General features: G+C 41.3%; 1 protein-coding gene across 4 annotated transcripts in view; it reads left to right on the forward strand.

Annotated features, from left to right (window-relative positions):
* PPARG (peroxisome proliferator activated receptor gamma) overlaps positions 1-20,230 on the forward strand; it is a 175,747-nt gene that overhangs the window by 144,763 nt on the left and 10,754 nt on the right. For all 4 annotated transcript variants that reach the window (XM_067755500.1, XM_067755501.1, XM_067755498.1 and 1 more), the window contains 2 exons: positions 3,982-4,181; positions 13,610-14,060. In XM_067755500.1, the coding sequence (XP_067611601.1) occupies positions 3,982-4,181; positions 13,610-14,060 (651 nt within the window). The remainder of the gene's footprint in view (positions 1-3,981; positions 4,182-13,609; positions 14,061-20,230) is intronic.

Below are 20,230 nucleotides of genomic sequence, written 5' to 3' on the forward strand. Positions count from 1 at the left end.
AGCCACCGCAATGAGAAGCCTACGCACCACAACGAAGAGCAGCCCCCACTCGCCACAACTAGAGAAAGCCCGGGCACAGCAGCAAAGACCCAGTACAACCAAAAATAAAAAGTAATAAATTAATTTTTAAAAAATCAGTGATTGCTACGTCCTTTCAACTTTGAAAATTCTGTGATTCTATGTAAATCAAACAACCTACCTCACTTTTCAACCAGCTAGTCCATGTCTTACAGACAGTGCCACAGTCTTCCAAATATCTAGATATCTGTCATTTACCTGAATTTAAAAGTTTCCACCTGTATGTTTTTCATATGCCTGAATCAGGTCTCCCATATGTTCTGATCAATTCCTCAGCAATTTAAGTCAGTACGTTTGATGATCTCATAATGATGTAACCCCAGAGTACAAATCCAGGGCAGTCTGGGGTAGGGAAAGTATAAATGGTATATTTGATTAGTGGTTCATGGTATATGGTTCCATCTTCAGGTGGAACTTTCATTTTGACTGTGACATGTAGTCTAAACATCGTAGAAGGACATGATTTCAGAATTCTCCCATTTGGATACATAGTTGTTTCTCAAATATCCGGCATTAGGTAGAAGAAGCTCCCAGGTGTTGGATTGATATGTTTTGGGAAGAAAGGTTTTGTTTTTCTATAATGATCAAGATAAACGAAGTTCCACTTATTTTGGTATTTAACAATCCATCATTTCTAGACCATGGTTCAATCCTACTGACGGCTCCGAAGTCTTCCTGCGTTGTCCCGAACACAATCAGCTCAATGCCCTGTCTAGGCACCACCTATAGAGGAAAGCTCTAAGTGAAAGTAAAGCAGAAATAAAGAACCAAATTCCTAAGTGATCATTGTATCAGCTACTACTTGTTTTACACCTTGAAATAGTGATGCTGGTATCTGTAGAATCTTAATAAAAATACTCTTGTATATTAATGTTGCTTCTTCAGTCAAATGGATACTCATACACATTTTTATAGTTTTTCAAAGTACAATTTGTGTTTTGAAGTCCTGCTGTCAAGATCCCTGACATTAATCATATTTTTTAAATGTGTCCTCTTTATTTTTAATAGGATAATTTAGTCATTAAGAATTTTTTTTTTTTTTTTTTTGCGTTATGTGGGCCTCTTCACTGTTGTGGCCTCTCCCGTTGCGGAGCACAGGCTCCGGATGCGCAGGCTCAGCGGCCGTGGCTCACGGGCCCAGCCGCTCCGCATCATGTGGGATCTTCCCGGACCGGGGCACGAACCCACGTCCCCTGCGTCGGCAGGCGGACTCTCAACCACTGCACCACCAGGGAAGCCCAGTCTTTAAGAATTTTGACTAGAGAATATTTAATATTCAAGAGCTGCTTTTTGTATGAACTAAATAATAAAATAATAAGTTTAGGCTGTGCATTTTTTTAAAAATCTGAAGTAAAGAAGAGTTGACTTATATTACTTATGAGTCATTCAGCTAGGTTTCCCCATACCATTCAGTTTGGACAAAAATAATAATTCTTATAAATATAAAAAGTTAATGAAACCTTAGCTTTACTGATTAGGATATCCTATTATATAAATGATGGATTTTTTTCTTTTATTGAAAAAAAAGCGACAACTTTCAAAATAATTTTTTAGCAGTTTCATAAAATGCTAGCAAAATGGTTTCACAGATTTTTGTGGCATTTAGCATTTATAAGGTAGTCCTCTCCTTCCTTGTAAACAGAAGCACTATGTATGTTGCAAAAAAAGAAAAGACTGAATGGCAAATAAATTTAAACTGCAACATGTTACCTTTCAGAAAATATAACAAAGTAAAAAGTCCTAAAGGAGCTGTGGTACTTATACCTGCAGGGTATTCATTACCGCCCATGATCTAGCCTTCACCTCCTTTTCCCTTTGCTGCCCTTTCCACTTACATTTCAGACAAACTGCGTACTTTGCTGTTCCTGCAGAGTGCCCTGTGGTAGAATGCGTCTGGGGCTCTGAATATTGTGTCCTTCTGTCCCCTGTCAAAATCCTATGTGGTGCTGAAGGCCCAGTTCAAAAGCCTTCTTTTCCATCCGACTTCTAATTCCCCATTCTTCCTCTTCTGTGTGTTTCTTACCTTTCCTGTAGCACCACATTCTTATAAAGCGAGGGAGTGATCAGACCTGTATTATCAAAAACCAAACTACTGACAGCTCAAAAGGAGAAGTTAGAGAGGGAAAAATCGGGGAGAACCATCAGGAGACCAGTGCAATATTGTGATCTAAAACATTGGGAACGGTGAGAAGAAATGGCATTGAGAGAAATCTCTCAGCAGTGACCAATGAATACAAGTGTCCGAGGAGAGAGGGGTTGTCAGAGATTATTTGAGGTGTCTAGTTTGGGTGATAGAGTGAATTAATCAAGAAAGGAACACAGTAAGAGGAGACAGTTTGGAGGGGAAAATGAAAAGTTTGATTTTATGTTGCATTTGAGGTATTTGTGGAATATCCAGCATCCATGTGCAAAGGAACACAGTAAGAAGTGAAAAATAGGGGTCCAAATCTCAGGGAAGAGAGGGCAGGAGTCATTAGCACGTTTTCTGAGTTAGAGAGAAGATCAAACTAGGAATAGCAGAATATAAGTGAAGGAAGAGGCACTGTCAAAGACGTCTGGAATATAGCAGGCAGAAAGATAGGAGAGCCAGAAAAGCACAAACCAGTGTGAGAAAAATTTGAAATAAGAGGGTGGAGAAGGTCAACAGTATTAACGGCTGGGAGGAAGCTGGGAAGCTCAAGCAGAATGAGCACTTAGAAGAGGCCCCTAGATCTGACTGTGAGGAAAGCTTTGGATCCCTTTTTCTTTTTTTTTTTTTTTTTGTGCGGCTCCGGACGCGCAGGCTCAGTGGCCATGGCTTATGGTCCCAGCCACTCCGCGGCATGTGGGATCTTCCTGGGCCAGGGCGTGAACCCGTGTCCCCTGCATCGCAGGCCGACTCCCAACCACTGCGCCACCAGGGAAGCCCCTGGATCCTTTTAAGAGCGAAGTTTTGGTGAATTTAAATGAGGAAAACTAGATTGCAGTGGGTTGGGAAGTAAATAGTAAGACAGAAAGGGGAAGACGACTCTTTCAGTAAGTCCAGTGGTGGAGGAAAGAGCATGAGGGGGAGATCATGCCAGGGTCGGAAGCTTAAACTCGGCTTAGGTGGAAAGGAAGGAGCTCGTAAAGAGCGGTACATGAGGGAGAGAATAATCCGTGTATATTTAGGCTCTTTTATATCTGGGATCTCCTAGACGCGTCCCTTTCATCCTTGCATCTCCCAGTCCAGTCTGTCAAGCCAGTGTCTTCCATCAAACAGGTGTTCAGTGAATGAATTAAATGTTGTCAAGTAAAACTTCAGGGTCAGGAGATGAGGCTGTCGTGTCTTGCTCATCTCGACCTTGGAAAGAAACCTAGGCAAGTGTTTAAATACTCTTTACACATAGTTTGAAAAATGTTACCCCAACTTAAAAATTACTTAATAATGGTGATAAGGCTGCTCCTTGTTTTACTTTAAAGGAGCTGGAAAATAAAGTGATAGTTATTAGGTTGCCCAATCCTGCAAAACCTCTAAATGCGTACATTTTTTTTCCTCAAGGAAGAGAGGTGGAAAAACGTAAGTTATTGGCAACAGTCGTATGAAAAGCAATAGTGTTGTATAAGTCTCGTTTACAGGCTACAACCGTTACAAAATCAGCATGTTAAACGTGGAAAACTGACCATGAGACGAAGCCTTACTCGTTGTCAAAAGCCTGATAGGACTGCAAGTTCACCCCTTAGATGTTAAAGGACAAAAACATTTTTAATAAGACTCAACTTAATTCATTCGCCCCCCACCATGTTCATTACAGCATTATTTACAATAGCCAAGAAATGGAAACAACCTAAGTGTCCATTGATGAATGAAAGGATAAAAGAAGTTGTGATGTATATATATACAATAACGCAGTCATTCATCCTGCCGTTTCTCTTCCTCTGTAGCCATCAGGTTTGGGCGGATGCCACAGGCCGAGAAGGAGAAGCTGTTGGCGGAGATCTCCAGTGATATCGACCAGCTGAACCCAGAGTCTGCTGATCTCCGGGCCCTGGCAAAACATTTGTATGACTCGTACATAAAGTCCTTCCCGCTGACGAAAGCAAAGGCGAGGGCGATCTTGACAGGAAAGACAACAGACAAATCAGTTAGTTCTCTTCTACTGTCTTCATTTGGGGTGGCTTGGTTTGTTGTTGTTGTTTTCCCTTTGAGTAAATGACTTACCATGTTACACACAGACACACACACACACGCAGAGTACCACTCAGCTGTTGGCTGGTACCTACCACAGGCTGAGTCTGAAACAGAGGAAAGGAAGTGTTTTCAGATAGGGTAAGTAAACATTTTGAAAAGGGAAAAACTCCTTCAAGTTCTCCTAATAAAATTTTTGAGAATAGTGTAAAAAGGTACAGGTCATCTTAACTTGAACAAATGAACTCTGACCTCCCTCGTCCCACCACGCTCTTTCAGGATCCATGTCTTTTCTTGGCATCAAAATAACTGGCCACATCTATATGCCTTCACACAGCTCTGCTTTTCTCTGGGAAGGGCCTGACCTAGGTCTGGAAAAGGTAGTTAATCCCATTATTGTATCATTCAGAACTACTCAAATTACCTCTTAGAAGTTCTCCCTGGGGTATAAAAATACATTTCAGATATTACATCACTTTTCTTTCCTTGCAGCACTGTCCTGATTATTCCTGGGAACTGGAAGCTCTGTCCTTTTATTGTGTGTATGAATTTTATCTTCTTGGAGGCTCTGAGCAGCCAGGCCTACCCCAATGCATTCTCAAACATCTGCAGGCACATTGATGACCACTGTTTAGGAAACCCAGAGTGGGTTATAATGGTGATTGGGTCACGTTTTCCAAGAAGCAAAATTCTTCCCTGATAGGAAACTGAGAAAGCAACTTGGAATTATATTAAAACAAAATATAACTGTGCCTGAATTCTGGTCCCAATTCTGCCATCAACTTGCACTGTGACCTGGGTCACATCTCTGTACCGCAGTTTTCACAGGTAGGGTCTGACTCTGAGTATGATATCTGCAGCAGCTTCCTAGGGTAGTAAGAGCCACAGAACATTCAGAAGACACTGTCCCAGCCCCTGAAAGCCTTCTTATGCTGTCGTTTATTTTCAAATGAACCCCCGCAGGAAAGGTGTGCGATTACTGGACAGAAATGTGTAACTCTTTCCCCACTCAGTTATATTTTGGGAAAAGTTTTATCACCCGTTCATGTATTTTGATGACTATCTCAAGATGGGTTTTTTTCCCCCCTTTTAGCTAAACCGTAAGAGTAGAATCAGCTAATAGAAAAAGAAAACTTCTGTGGGATATTGCTGCGTTAAAAGCCAAATATCAAGAAGGGCAGTAGGTTTTCTGACAGTATTATACCTATATCCAGCTGTTTATAATTTTTTTTAATTCTTGCGTATTTATCATGTTCAAGACCCATGACCACCTTACAGCTGCTATTATTATCCTCTTTTTAAAGATGAGGAAACTGAAGTCCAGAGAGGTTGACCACTTTGCCCTGAGGTCCCAGAGTTAGCATGTGGAAGAAGCGACACCGGAGCGCAGGCCCTGTGCCTCCCGCTCGGGTGCGTTCTCCTCCCTGAAGCCAGTCCTGCCCATCGGCCAGCAGTGGCCAGGCTGACATAGACACTGGGGAAGTTTCACCTTGGGAAAGCATTCTGAGTTATGGTTTATTTTTCTGATTTAGAATGACAGGAATTGTCCACCTTGTTCTGCTGTCCCAGTACATTCACAGTCAGGGGATTTTCCCTTTGCTGTTTCGTTCTTGAATTCTAGTAAGGAGGGCCGCTGTCTTCCATAGGGCAGGGCCACGGAGTATATAGGTCATAGTAAAGCTGAGTCTACGTGTTCTTTAAATGAAAAGATCAGGGCACAGCAAAACAAAAGCAAATGACCTCTCCATAGTCTATTTGACTACGGAAAGTAAACCGTGTTCATTTAAAGGTAGAGAAACAAACGGAAGATCAGGGCGACACAGCCAAATAGGGTTAACAATTGAAGGCAGCTTGCGCCAGCTCGCTGAGAGCCCGTGTGGGACAGGGAACCTAACCGGAGACCCTGAGCTGGGAGAGGCGTGATGACAGGGGGACAGCCCAGAGCACAGTGTTTACTCCACAGTTTGCCTTGGGCCATTTAGTTTCCAGGAACTGCTTTCTCACCTTCTTTAAATCTCCCAATCCAGACCTGCAGTCCACACTGGAAATCCTATTAATTTAATAGTACCTGAAAGATAAGAGGAAAGCATTTAAAAAGCAAATTTCCTCAGTAGTCAAGATTTTAAATTTACACTCCCAGTGGCCAGCATACTGTTCTGCGTGGTACTCAGGGGCCACAGCCCGATCCACTGTAAATCACTTTAAAAGCTCACTCCAGTTGACTCCTTGGCTCTAAATCTTTGAGTTGCAACTAAGGTAATTGTAGGCTTTTTATGGGGTCAATAGGTATTAAGCTTTTTTAAGGGAAAGGGCTGCAAAATGCTTGATTATAGGCTTCTCAAGTTTGTCCTTTTTCCCTCTGTAGTAACTAGGACTGTGCTTTGTGTTACTCAGAACGTATCTGCTTAATTGAATTAAAAGCTGCGGCCTAGGGCTTCCCTGGTGGCACAGTGGTTGGGAGTCCGCCTGCCGATGCAGGGGACACGGGTTCGTGCCCCGGTCCGGGAGGATCCCACGTGCCGCGGAGCGGCTGGGCCCGTGAGCCATGGCCGCTGAGCCTGCGCATCCGGAGCCAGTGCTCCACAATGGGAGAGGCCACGACAGTGAGAGGCCCGCGTACAGCAAAAAAAAAAAAAAAAAAGCTGATGCCTATGCCCTTGGAAATTCTGGACTTTCATCAGAGGGCCTCTAACCCAAGATTTTCCCACCAACCCGGGCACCATTAAAGATGGGATAGAGGCAAAATTGCCTCTTGTTGGGGTCTGGGAAGGAAAAAGAGACTGGGCCAAATCAGAATAGTCCATCCCCTGATTACACAAAACTGCAGTAGAATTGTTTGGCGCTCTCTTTTCTCCTTATCTTGCAAAATCAAATTAAGCACTAGTGGAAAGAAATAGTTCAGAGAGGAATATGCGAAAGGGAAAAAAAAATCAAAATGTGACTTCCAGTGAGACTAGAGATTTGTTCTTTATCTTACGTGGTCATGTTATTCATTTGATGTTGTCAAGTAAGACAGGGCTTACTTGACAGGGCTGTTATGTTATCACTTGCCCAGGACTTTTGAAAGATAAGATTTGCATTGATAGGAGAAGTTTTGCAGAAGTGTGGACCCTGGAGAAGGTGGGGCATGTGGAAGAGGGGCTGTGGCTAGTGCGATAGAGCCGTTTGCGTCTCACTATACACCCTGCTTGAACTGATGTCGTTAGGGTTGGTTCAGTCAAGCCTGGGGGAGGCTACTCAGCATAGTGGATGGATGGCCAGTTACCCAGAACCTTTGGAAAAGGAAATGACTTTACTGAAGAGGCCATTCTTTAAATTTATCTTCTGCTCATTTTAACCATTGCCTAGGCCCAGCTCCAGCATTTGCCTCCAGGCCAACCAGGGCTTCTCCCTTCCCCACTAAACTCTCTTCTATCTCTTATTCGCTGGTGCCACCTTGAAGAACAGAACAGATAAATGAACAGATAGATTAAATGCCCCTTGTCCCCTCCTATCTTTTTAACTTAGATATCGTATCTTTGGGATATGATTGGCCCTACTTTCATTGTCTTGCCGCAAAGAATAATGCTTGGGAACTTTAGGCTTAGGGAAAGATGGGAAATGGACTCACTGGAGGTGGATCACCGGAGAAGAAATTTTAGGAGCACTCGGCCTTTTAGCCACCCTCAGATAGGAGTAGCACTGACTGTCCTCACAGTCTACTTCCCTTTCAATGGCTTGTTCCAGCCCAGCCCCTTCTTTGAGAGAACCTACCGAACTCTAAAAACCACAGATATGCTAGAGCGAGGGTGCTTATCTCCTGAAGGCAACCTGAGAACTGAATGGACTTTGGAAGTTCCCAGTGTTTGACTACTCCCCTGATGCGATGATCACACTGGGTGTGTCAGTGTCACGTGATCCCATGTTTGTTGATGAAAATAAACAGAGAGTGGTTTTCAAAAACCATCTTCAGTGCCATGGTTTGTCATAAAACAATAAATAGAAAAACCCTTGGTGTGTCTGCCAACTTTTCACTCCATATCTGAGCCATGGTGAGGCCGTCCTGGCTGCACTCTGTCTGCAAATAAGGAATAAAGCTTGTTATTTGTACTATATTGGACTTTGGGTCCCAAAGCATCCCACTGCTTATGATGGATCTATGTGGAGTCACTGTTTTTATAATTACAGGAGCAAACTGATGCCATGATAAAAACAGTTCTTCTAAATAGTGTGTGCGATGTGAACCTTTCAAATAGTAAAACCAGTATTGAAATGTAAACTTTTGTGAAAACAGTTCTGTACCCATTTAAATTTTCGCATCCTAAAATTTACAAGGGCCCTCAAACTGTTGGAAAGATATCTGTCCTTTTAAATCCTACACTGAACAACTAAACAAAGTGTGGTCTCTTTCCCCCTTTCACTGTGGAAAAGCCTGAGTGAGCTGGAATTTGCTCCCCTGGGAAGAAAGATACCAAACAGACCCTCAGAGAAAAGAGCCTTAGGAACCACAGTATAAAGAGCAGGAAGGTAGTGCTGATTGCTTTCAATGGTGACTAAAGAAGTTGGACTCCTGGAATCATTAGTTCATATGTTCATATTAAAAAAATAAATTTCTTTATTTCCAGTACTGTCGGGAATATAGCTAAAGGTATAACAGATCTGAACCAATGGTATTCTTTCAGACAATAAATTAAAAAGATAATATTCTATATAGTTAAGAAGAAAAGCATTTTAATTTTTTTTCATTTTTTAATGATTAGACTCAGTTGGCCACTGCCCTTGTTTGCCAGCTGAGTAACATTTTGGCCAGCAATAGACTTTTCTTTAAGAGCTGTGGCTATGTGCTGGTTCATTAGAGTGTGAATAATTCTTCGTATTGAGTTTTTATTTGTCTTAAATCTCTAAACCACGTAGGAAAACAAGATTACGTTTGAGAGACTTTCAGACTTAACTTCGATCACATACAGCACTTAATTGGCATCTCTAGGAAATAATAGTTCAAAGGACACTGCCTCCAAGATCCCGGCATATAAGAGTTTAAAAGCTCCACTTCCTCCCAGAATAGTCATTGTATTTTAAAAAGCAAAAGTGGGGAAATCATGTAGAAAGCAACAGAAAGAGAAAAGAATTAGTCATGAGTGAGGAGATCTGGTTTAGTGTTTGCTATAAATAGCTGTTTGACTTTGGAAAGTCTCGAGTTCAGTTTATTCATACATAGTCAGAGAATGATGATGTAGGTTATTTCTGAAGACCCTTGAGTTCTCTAAACCGCATGGTTCTCAACAAGAGGGAAATAGGAATGACAGGGGAGAAACCAGAAAGAAGTTGAGGAAACCCAACCAATGCATTTTGGATTAACATTCACCCAGTGGAGCTAATCAAGGAGAGAACCATGTGTGTCTCAGAAGATGAAAAGTCAGTCAGAAGTATAAAAAGAAAGAAGAAAAGAAGATGAAGAAGATAGGCCCTAAGAATTCAATTTTCTTCCTTGAGCCTTTGCTCTAATCTGTCAGGAAAACTAAGACTACCAGGAGAGCCCCGAATTTCAGTCTCCCAAATTGGAGAAATCACCAGAATAATCTGTGCTTTCTTAGTTGATTTTCTCATTTATCTCCTCTAGCTTGCCATTTTATTATTCAAAAGGAGCTGTAAACTTAGAGCATTCATGTGTAATCACTAAAACAACTTGTATATTAAAATGCTGCTGTTGTTGGACTACTAAGAAACAATATTGTTCTATCTGTCCATTCAAAACCGTAAAGTTTTATTACTCTACTTTGTTTTCATTAGTAAGCCAGCTTCCCCCATGATCTTTGTGTTATACATAACAGGTGTGCTATAGATCTAGAACTAATTTTAGTTATCTATAAAAACAGTACCCTTAATCCCATCCCGGTTTTGATACGTGGAGCCGTTTTTGAAAATCAAAACATATCAAAATAAATTACACTTGATGTATCTCTCCAAAGAAAACTAACTTCCTCTTACAGAAACCGTTTTGTTTCCCTGGAGAAACATTGTGTTCAAGTGCAATTTTCTTCATTCCATTCTGACCTTGTTCTGGTGTGTCCAAAATAGGAGAAGTACAAGCACTTATAACAGCCAAAGGCCGACTCACCATGAAGCTAATGAAGCTTCAGGGCCTCTCCCTTGTGCTGAGCCCCTTCCAAGGCTCAAGAAAGGGCCTGAGCTGTTTATTCTTATAATTTGTATTACTGAACCCAACAGTTGTTGTAAATGTCTTCAACTATCGTGTACATTTCAGGCCCCACAAAGCCTGGATCTATCCCTGATAACATCCTAGACATAATTAAGCATTCTTTCCTGTTAAGGAGAGATGCTTATCTAGCCATTTGATATAGTGTCTGAAGATAAATACATTGTTAGCCCCCAACTAAAAGTGTAAAATCATTAAGACCACATTTGAAGAGGATATGGTTCCTCTTAAAATGGCAGATCATTCAGTGATACGGTGCAAGCTAATAGAGAATGTAAGGCTTCCCTTTGCTTTGTAGAAAATACAGAAACATGGAAGTGAAGTACATTTTATGGTGAATATTTTACCAGAAGTGTAATGTTAAATTCATCATCCAAGATAAACTCCACTGGCTGAATTCCACCCGTGGTTTTAAGAGGTCAGCCCTGTGCAAACCAGGTGGGCCACTATCTTTTCGCTGTTTCAGGATAAGGAGGTCCCAGTGTGAAATGTGCAGGTGAAATGTTTGCAGTCTAAGAGCTGGTGAATTGGTGGCGAAGAAAGGCAGATCTCTGGGCAGATCGTGTCCCATCACTCTTGCAGTTTGACAGATCCGCATGGGGGTTGAAAGAATCTATGCAGACTTCAGAAATGCAAGGAAAACAGCACAATCAGCTATGACGAGGAAAAACAAAGAAATCCACCTGGGATTCATTTGCATGTCAATACCCATAATTCTCTGCCAGTTCACGTTTTGAAAACGCTGAAGCGATCTTTTTTTTAAAAAAAGAAAAGACTGGAATGGTTTGGCATGATGGTGGGGGCTGCTGATTCCTTTCTGTGTCCTTGAGTGTTTACCGCCAGGAAATCCTGACCAATGCCGATTGCCAAGGGGTTACCAAGTCACATTGTTGTTAAATTGAGAGAGAAAATTAGCAGGATTGTGCCCTATGTGCAACTCGCACAGAATTTCGAAAACAGGAACCCGGGGCTTTATATGAGGGGACAGGGGAAGTCAAGGGGAAGAGTCACAGGATGATTTATCAGGGCATAGTTCCAGATAAATTGCTTACATGGAGGTGGAAGAATTTGATGCATCCGCTCTGTGCCAAGGAGCTGAGTGGTTGAGCTCATCCAAAAGTTGAAGTGGGCAGATCGAGGTACCGTCTTTTCATATGTGAAGAGGGGATGATGTTATATCCGTTGTTTTTGGTACTCTGTACAGGTGCAGGGGGACTCTTCAGGCACCGTCAGATTCTCATGGCAGTAAAGAAAGCCAGGCTCTTGTTAACGTAAATTATAATACGCTACAAAACTCCTGGAGGACAGAAACGACCTCTCCCTAGGTTCTGTTAACGTTTTTCTCATGATTAGAATGTGGCATTCTGGAGAAACTTAGCACGTGTTAACTGGTGTGACTGTTTATCCACTCCGTCCTTTTTTTCCTCTCCCGGTAATAATATCAATCTGAAGTGGGAGCGGGGGGAGCGAAATTCCCCAAAACATAGTAAGCACTCTTCACTCCTGGTTTCCTTGAAGACTTAGAGCCAGCAGGCGAGCTTACTCTTGGGTTACTCACATCTGTCCTACTTTGTGGTTTTGTATTTGCTAAACAATACAATTGAAGTGAATTTGGGGGTTTAAAAAAGTAACAATTTCTGGAATAACTCCAGTGAATGGTGTGGAAATAATAGGCAAGTTTGGAAATCTACTCAACATCGAAAACCCCTTAGTATTACTGTTATTTCCTTCAGTGTAGAATAGACTTATTAGTTCGGTGAAGGGAATTCCCTGGCGGTCCAGTGGTCAGGACTCTGCGCTTTCACTGCCAGGGCCCGGGTTCAATCCCTGGTCAGGGAACTGAGATCCCGCAAGCCATGTGGTGCAGACAAAAAAAAAAAGTTTGGTGACGATCATAGACTCCTATAGAGATTAATAGTCAGATTCTCTGAACCAGTGGATCTTGAAGCTGGCTACTGCTGGCACTCACTGCATCTGCTTCCTCTTGCCAATGAGGAGAGTTCTCAGCGTCTCTGCTCAAAAGAAGTTTTATTTTTAGTACATCAAAGACTTCATGTTCAGTGGACATGTAGCATGCATGCACACTCACACAGATACACACACACACGCATACATCACAGACACTACATCTGAGAAATGCAACTAGCACATCCTCAAGAGAAGAGTTGGAAACTTCCAATGCAATCCACTCCCCTCAGTTGAGAAATTTGAGGCCTTGGAAAGATAAATGAGTTTTCTAAAGTCACGTAGTTAACCGCAGAACCAAAGCTGGAACCCAGATCCCCTCAACTCTTGTTAGGGGTAACTCCTTATGGAGCTCAGTGGATCCACTGTATATATAAAGTGTAGCCGCTTCTCATTCAGAGTAGCCTTGAGAATTTCACGCAGACCACAAACCTTTGGTTAATTCTCTAGGAGGAAATGAAAGAGAAAGATCATCTATGACTAACACAGCGTGCTTTTGAGAGCAGCCTACTGCAAACCTGAGTCACTGATAAACGTGTTTTATTGATTCTTGACCCTTAAGGACACATACTTTGAAAAATAAGTTTTTTAATTTGACACTTTTGCAGCTTTTACCCACAGGCCTTACGCAGCTGCTCTTTCTGAAACAGATTGCTTCCAGAGCATTAAAAAAAGAGAAACAGACATTTTCTTGGCTCAGTATTTTTAATCTGCTTTCAGACTGATTTTCTTTTATAGTTAAGTGTAGTTTACATGCACACTGTGTTTCTTTCAAGATCTGAGTAGATTTAATGTATAATTGCAAGATTACTTTATGTCCAGGTGAGTCTGTTCAACCCTGAGTTGCTGAAATAATTTTTTTATTGAAAGAAGTTTAAAAACATACACCATTGATAGCCAAAATAAACAGTAGATTTCGTATCATTTGAAAAATCAACAACAAAGACCCTCCAAACAACAGAAATTGGAGCTATTAGCCAGTCCCAGGTAAGGTGTTGCAGTATAAGTGGAAGGAAAGGGAGGCCAATATTAGTGAAATATGTTTGGTCCCAGAAGACAATTGGGAGGATTAATCAAGACACGAGTATTTGCTCATTATTAATTAAGTGTTTTAGGCTTTAAAGATTTTAGTTAGCAAAGCAAGTGTACATAGAGAACCTGGGGTGGTGTTGACTGAATTAGAAATCTCCAACTCAGCCATTTTCTCCCTTTTTTCTTTGCAGCCATTTGTTATCTATGACATGAATTCCCTAATGATGGGAGAAGATAAAATCAAGTTCAAGCACATCACCCCCTTGCAGGAGCCAAGCAAGGAAGTGGCCATCCGCATCTTTCAGGGGTGTCAGTTCCGTTCCGTGGAGGCTGTGCAGGAGATCACAGAGTATGCCAAGAGTATTCCTGGGTTTGTAAATCTTGACTTGAATGACCAAGTAACTCTCCTAAAATACGGCGTCCATGAGATCATTTACACGATGCTGGCCTCCTTGATGAATAAAGATGGGGTTCTCATATCCGAGGGCCAAGGATTCATGACGAGGGAGTTTTTAAAGAGCCTGCGAAAGCCCTTTGGTGACTTTATGGAGCCCAAGTTCGAGTTTGCTGTGAAGTTCAATGCACTGGAATTAGATGACAGCGACTTGGCAATATTTATAGCTGTCATTATTCTCAGTGGAGGTAAGCTGCTTCTTTGGATCTTCCGTGAAAGAGGGTGGCGTGGTGGTGGGATGGCTGAAAGAATTTGGACTTTCCTTAGTGTTAGGCTATGTGCCTTTTCTCTCTGCACTTACCACGCTTTTCATATGGAAAATGCCAGTGGTATAATGCCACGGGAGTGCAACTACCTATGTGACGTACCGAGAAAGAATATTGTTGACTTCCTGTTTGAAGGCTGTGGGTAAGTCAGGTACTTTTCTTTTATTCTTCAAAATATTTTTTCTAGTCAGATCCAAACATGGAAGACAAATGCCCTTGTCTGCTTTTTCTTTTCTCTTTATTTTCTTTTTCCTTGTCTTTTTCCTTTCCTTTCCAGAAGGCCAATCTCTTCTTCATTTAAGTAATGACATATATAACTTTGTAAGACGATGTTCACTTGACATAGAGAAAGCACCACTGTGTTTGTGATCAAATTACGGTCTGGCCCCAGCATCAGTGAGGTGTTCCTTTGAATTGCTTTCCCAGGATCAGGAATCGAGGAACACACGTTTACTGAGCCCTGTCTCCTCTCCCGTGTAGAGTCCTCTGCTGGCTCCCCTTGAAGTACCTTTGTGAGGTGGTTGGCTGTGATTAAGAATGCAGTCTGAACCAAAGAACACCCAGCGGAGAAATCAACTGAGTTGTTTAGCCAGTCATTGTACTTTTGGCCTTGCTAGGACATGATCTAACTAACCAACTCCGACAGCCAGGTTTTATACTAAATCCTACTTTCATTGGCCTTCCACGTTTCCAACTTGAGTAGAAGAAAGTTTTAGTGTCATCTCTTTAATATAAAGATTGTTTTCAAGTGACCAGTTTTCATTACTGAAATGGACTTCAGGCGAGCTTTTTGTGTGTACCCTACAGAATATCCTCTGTGCGTGAAAACTGAGGTGTAGGGGACAGTGGTCCTATAGATGTAAGCTGTGTGTAACTAGACAGCATGTTACAAAGAGCAGTCCTTTGTTGTCCAATTGCTCCAGCGCAGAATGCTTCTGAAATCAGGTGCATGGTGTATCAGTAATGATAATAGTAGCAAACACTTATTAAGTACTTACTGTGTGCAGGAAGTGTTCTAGCCACTTCACACACATTCATTAAATTCTCACGACCCCAGTAAGGTAAGTACCGTTTTGCAAACAAGGAAACTAAAGCACTGAAAGGTTCAGTCACTTGCCCAGGATTACCCAGGCAGCAAAGATGGAGCCAGGATGATGAACCGAGGCAGTCTGGCTCCAGAGTCTACACTGATACTGCCCTTTACATGACTAGGGTGCATATAGATAACAACACAGCGCAAGTTAACTCTGAAGCAGCACCCCTTTTTTGTGTTATGTTCAATGTAACAAAAATACACTATCCAACATGTTTTGATATCTTGACGGAATCTACTTCTTAAACAAATTGACCCTTGATCATCTGGGATCTGTGATTAATTCAGCAAAGAAGAATGAGATTCCAGTTTATCTGAGGTCCACTGGGAGAAAAAGATTCAATTTTGGAAAAAACCAGATTAGAAAACAAGTTGGTATTGTTTAACTAGCTAATATTTTAAGGCACATTTTATTTTTATTGAAAGTTGGAAATATAATTATTAACATGTGATATATTTCTAAGAGTTTTCCTAATCATACTATACATACCATATTTATATTCCTTTTTTCACTTAACCATTTTCTCATGCCACTATTACTCTTTATTAATATTTTTATTAATTTTAAAAATAAAAGTAATATATGGTCATTTTATAATTCAAAGAGTACAGAAAGGTGTAAGTGAAAAGTAAAGCTCTCTATCCTCAGAATAAAATAGGATTAACAGAGTCCTATTTCCCCTTACCAAAAAGTTTCTATGTATGTGCTAGCATATATACTATATATATATATATATATATATATATATGCTACCATTTAAAAAAATTTTTTTAATTGAAGCATAGTTGATTTACAGTGTTGTGTTAATGTCTGCTGTCAAAGTGATCCAGTTATACAGATATACATTCCTTTTTTGTATTCTTTTCCATCATGGTTTATCACAGGATATTGAACATGATTCCCTGTGCTATACAGTAGGAACTTATTGTTTATCCATTCTATATATAATCGCTTACATCTGCTAATCCCAACCTCCCACTCCACCCCTCCCCCACCTCTGCTCCCTGTTGGCAACCACAAGTGTGTTCTCTATGTCCGTGAGTCTGTTTCTATTTCATAGATAGGTTCATTTGTGTCATATTTTAGATTCCACATATAAGTGATATTATGTGGTATTTGTCTTTCTCTTTTTGACTTAGCTCACTTAGCATGGTAATCTCTAGTTGGATCCATGTTGCTGCAAATGGCATTATTTCATTCTTTTTTATGGCTGAGGAGTAGTCTGGTGTGTGTGTGTGTGTGTGTGTGTGTGTGTGTGTGCGTGTGTGTATACACACACGCACACACACCTCATCTTCTTTATCCATTCACCTGTTGATGGACACTTAGATTGTTCCCATGTCTTGGCTATTGTGAATAGTGCTGTTATGAACATAAGGGTACATGTATCTTTTTGAATTATAGTTTTGTCCGGATATACGCCCAGTAGTGGGATTGCTGGATCATATGGCAACTCCATTTTTAATTTTTTGAGGAACCTCCATACTGTTCTCCATAGTTGCTGCACCAATTTACATTCCCACCAACAGTGTAGGAGGGTTCCCTTTTCTCCACGCCCCCTCCAGCATTTTTTATTTGTGGACTTTTTAATGATGGCCATTCTGACTGGTGTGAGGTGATACCTCATTGTAGTTTTGATTTGCATTTCTCTAATATATGCTTCCATTTTTAATGACTATAACATATTTCATTTTGTAAAAGACCATTACATACTAAATTATCTTCCTATTTATGTTTGGGTTGCTTATAATTTGTTATAAGAACCTATAGAGAAGAATATAAAAAAGTATGGAAAATGTGTTCTAAATTCCACTGGAGTAATTCTTCTTATGTGTAAATTTCTGTTCACATTTCAGATTGTTTTCTCATTCTAAATTACCAGAAGTAGAATTGCTGGGTAGATGGCTATGAACATTTTTAAGTCTTTTGTTTCATTATTGCCAGATGGTTTTTCCATATAGTTTGTACCAGTTTATATTCCTACCACAGATAATAAGGGAGGCATTTGAAATAAGCCATTCAAAGATACTTAGTTTCTATCTAGGAAAGTTCTAGACAAGAAATAATCATGATAAATCAGGGCTTTTTGAACCTGAGCAATGTTGTTTTATGGGCACATAAGACAACAGTATGATTTCATCTAGAAAAATGCCATATACTGCCCATAACACACAAGCTAGATTATTTGAAAATCAGTGATTCAGTTAGGCCTTTAAAATTTTTCTAAATTGGTCAAAAATAGCTCTGAGAATAACTTATTCAATTCAATAGATACTGCAGACTTTGGCTTTCAATTAGAAAATTAAAAACGGTATCCTTTAAATGTCAATGCTGTATAAACAAGTTACTTTTAGCATTTCCCAGACTGTCTTCACAGCAGCCAATATCCAGATTTCATTAGATCCTCACAGCAGTGAAAGAAATCTGAAGGTAGCTGCCGTTCTTAAAATCTTCTATCTGTGGTTATAATGAGAAGAAAACCCTGTGAATCATTTGAGACTTCCTTTAAAAAAAAAAAAAAAAAACAGACTTTACCATTGACTAGTTCCCATATCACAAAAGGCACATCCTTCCCTGATCAAAGTTTGCTTTTGTAGATGAAGCCAACCTATGGGCACTAGATAAGAATGAATAAACTGGACCCCGTGTTTGTTCAACACCAAGGAATTTGATTCCCTTCTTTACCCAGAGAAGCTGGTTGGGTAGAGGCCAGAGAAAGAACTACTCCAGTCATTCCCAATCCAAAGACTGAGTTCCAAGGGGGATCAGTGTCCCAGTCATCTATAGATGGTGAAACCAACATCCCAGATTGTGGTTTACTGGAGTACAACATATAATTTGTTGTACAACATGTAATTTCTCAATTCCCGTCCTGGGTTTTCCAGAAAGGGAAAACATTCATGCAAGCAAGAAGGTTTGATCCCGTAAACAAATTTCTGATCCTGCTTATTCTTAACAAGAGGGATTATTTTCTCCTCTGCAGTTTATTCTGAAGCCTACAGATAGCTTTAGTGACTTGAGAGAGCAGCACTTTGGGCAGGGATCCCAGTGACCTTCTTCTAAGCTGGCCTTAGAATCACAGAAGAGTTTCATTCTGGTCAAGGCTATGAACCTAGACTGAAGGGAAAATGGGGAGATGGGCATTATGTAAGAGTGGGGTGGTGAGGGATTGGGGAGATCAAGGGCGGGGGATCCCCAGAGGACCCAAAGGGGATTTTTGGATGAAAGTACCTGATTTGACCCAACTAAGTGTTTGCTGAGAAAACTGGAGTTGCAGTAGTAAAGATCACTGTCACTCAGCTTCAGTCCTAGAAACTGCTGATGCTGTTAGATTTGGTCCTTAGATTGGCCCGGTGTTCAGCATTTCTACTGTGTATTCAGGTCGCAAACCACTTGCTGAGGAAGATGACCTAGTTCTTCTCAAGGTTTTCTCCTCTCTCCCTCTTTTTCCTCCGAGCTTCAGGCAAGAAGAATGAGACTAAAAAGAACAATATTCCAGAACCAAGGGACAGCACTTTGTCCCTTTCATTCTCTCATTAGATCCTGACAGTTCTCCTGTATTTTCATTCTTATTCCATAGAAAGAGAAGAGAGAGTCATAGACTTAGGTGAGCTGAGAACTGGTGAGCAGCAGTGCTGGGAGGGAAACCCAGGTGTCCTCACTGTCACCTCCCAGTGTCTCTTCTGCCACCTGGCTGGCGGATGTGGTCGACTCCCTCACGGTGTCGGTGGCCCCAGCCTGTGGTCCCGTCCCTGCTCTCCTGAAGGCCTGGCCCAGAGTCCAGAAGCACAGCTTCCTTGGGAGTGGTGATAAGGGAAGGACTTCCCTTGCCCGCTCTGGTCTCGCTGGCTGGATGGGTGGCGTCGAGAGTAATCACACTGCCTCCAGCAAGGGCATGCTTGCAGCTGACGCCACAGCCTCACGCCAGCCCCACCAGCAAACTCCTCAAACCCACCAGCAGCCAAGGCCAAGCAGAAAGCTCAGGAAAGCTGACAAGCCCCAGGACACTCCACTGGACACTTTGCCCCCTTGGGCGTTGGCTGTTTGCTGGAGAAAAGCTTAGGAGGGTTCCAGCTGGAACTCGGCAACAGGAAAAACAGGAAAAAGCTCTTTCTGTTAATTCAAAACAGTTTGGAATCCATTACAGTTCTTCCCAAACTTCCAAGATATGGGGAGGAAATTCACTGGATTTTACAATATATTTCTCGAGGCCGATTGTCATCGCCATCCTAATGACAGAGAAGCTGTAAATATTGGTGCAGCAGTCACAGATGGCAAGTCATCGAGCCTCCTCATTTACCCTCTTGGGTCTGGCTCGGTTATACAAACCTCCTATACAGCAGTTCCTCCTGTTTCCAGCCGTCCCATTCTTTCTCTGTGAAGCGATTTTGGACAGCTGCTCTTGGAGCGATCCTGTGCGTTTCTGCTGTTGAGTGGGCAGGGAGCATAGGGTACAGGAAGGGGGAACTGTTCACACATGTACAGCTACAGATCAAGGAAGAGGGGATATTCTGTGACGGTTGGAAAACTCCTAGACCTCTGAGGTCAATACCATGGAGCTCTGTTTCTTACCCTTGGTCCTGACTTGTATGTGTATCAATATATACTTTTTAATTTGTTGGAATTAGAATAGAATCAAAGTACAGCACCTGGCCCAGAATAAGTACTAATACATCCTTGTTGAATGAATAGTAATCAAATATTAATAATAATAATACTGCCATTTATTGAATACTTCATTGTGAACCAGAATAGATGCTAAGCACGTTACCTGCATTCTGAATCTTTAATTTTTCCTGCAATTCTAGAAAGTCTCTCATTATCCCCATTTTATAGATGGAGAAAACAGAAGTTTAGAGAGATTAAGCAATTTTCCCAAGGTCCCAGAGCTACTAATCGGTGAGGCCAAGGTCTGATCCAATCTGACCTTAAAACGGATGCCCTTAACTGCCACTGCCTTTTTTGTATTGAGATGTGGAAGCATCCCAGTTACTTACC

The sequence above is a fragment of the Pseudorca crassidens genome, chromosome 10, assembly GCF_039906515.1.
Source record: "Pseudorca crassidens isolate mPseCra1 chromosome 10, mPseCra1.hap1, whole genome shotgun sequence".
Classification (NCBI taxonomy): Eukaryota; Metazoa; Chordata; class Mammalia; order Artiodactyla; family Delphinidae; genus Pseudorca; species Pseudorca crassidens.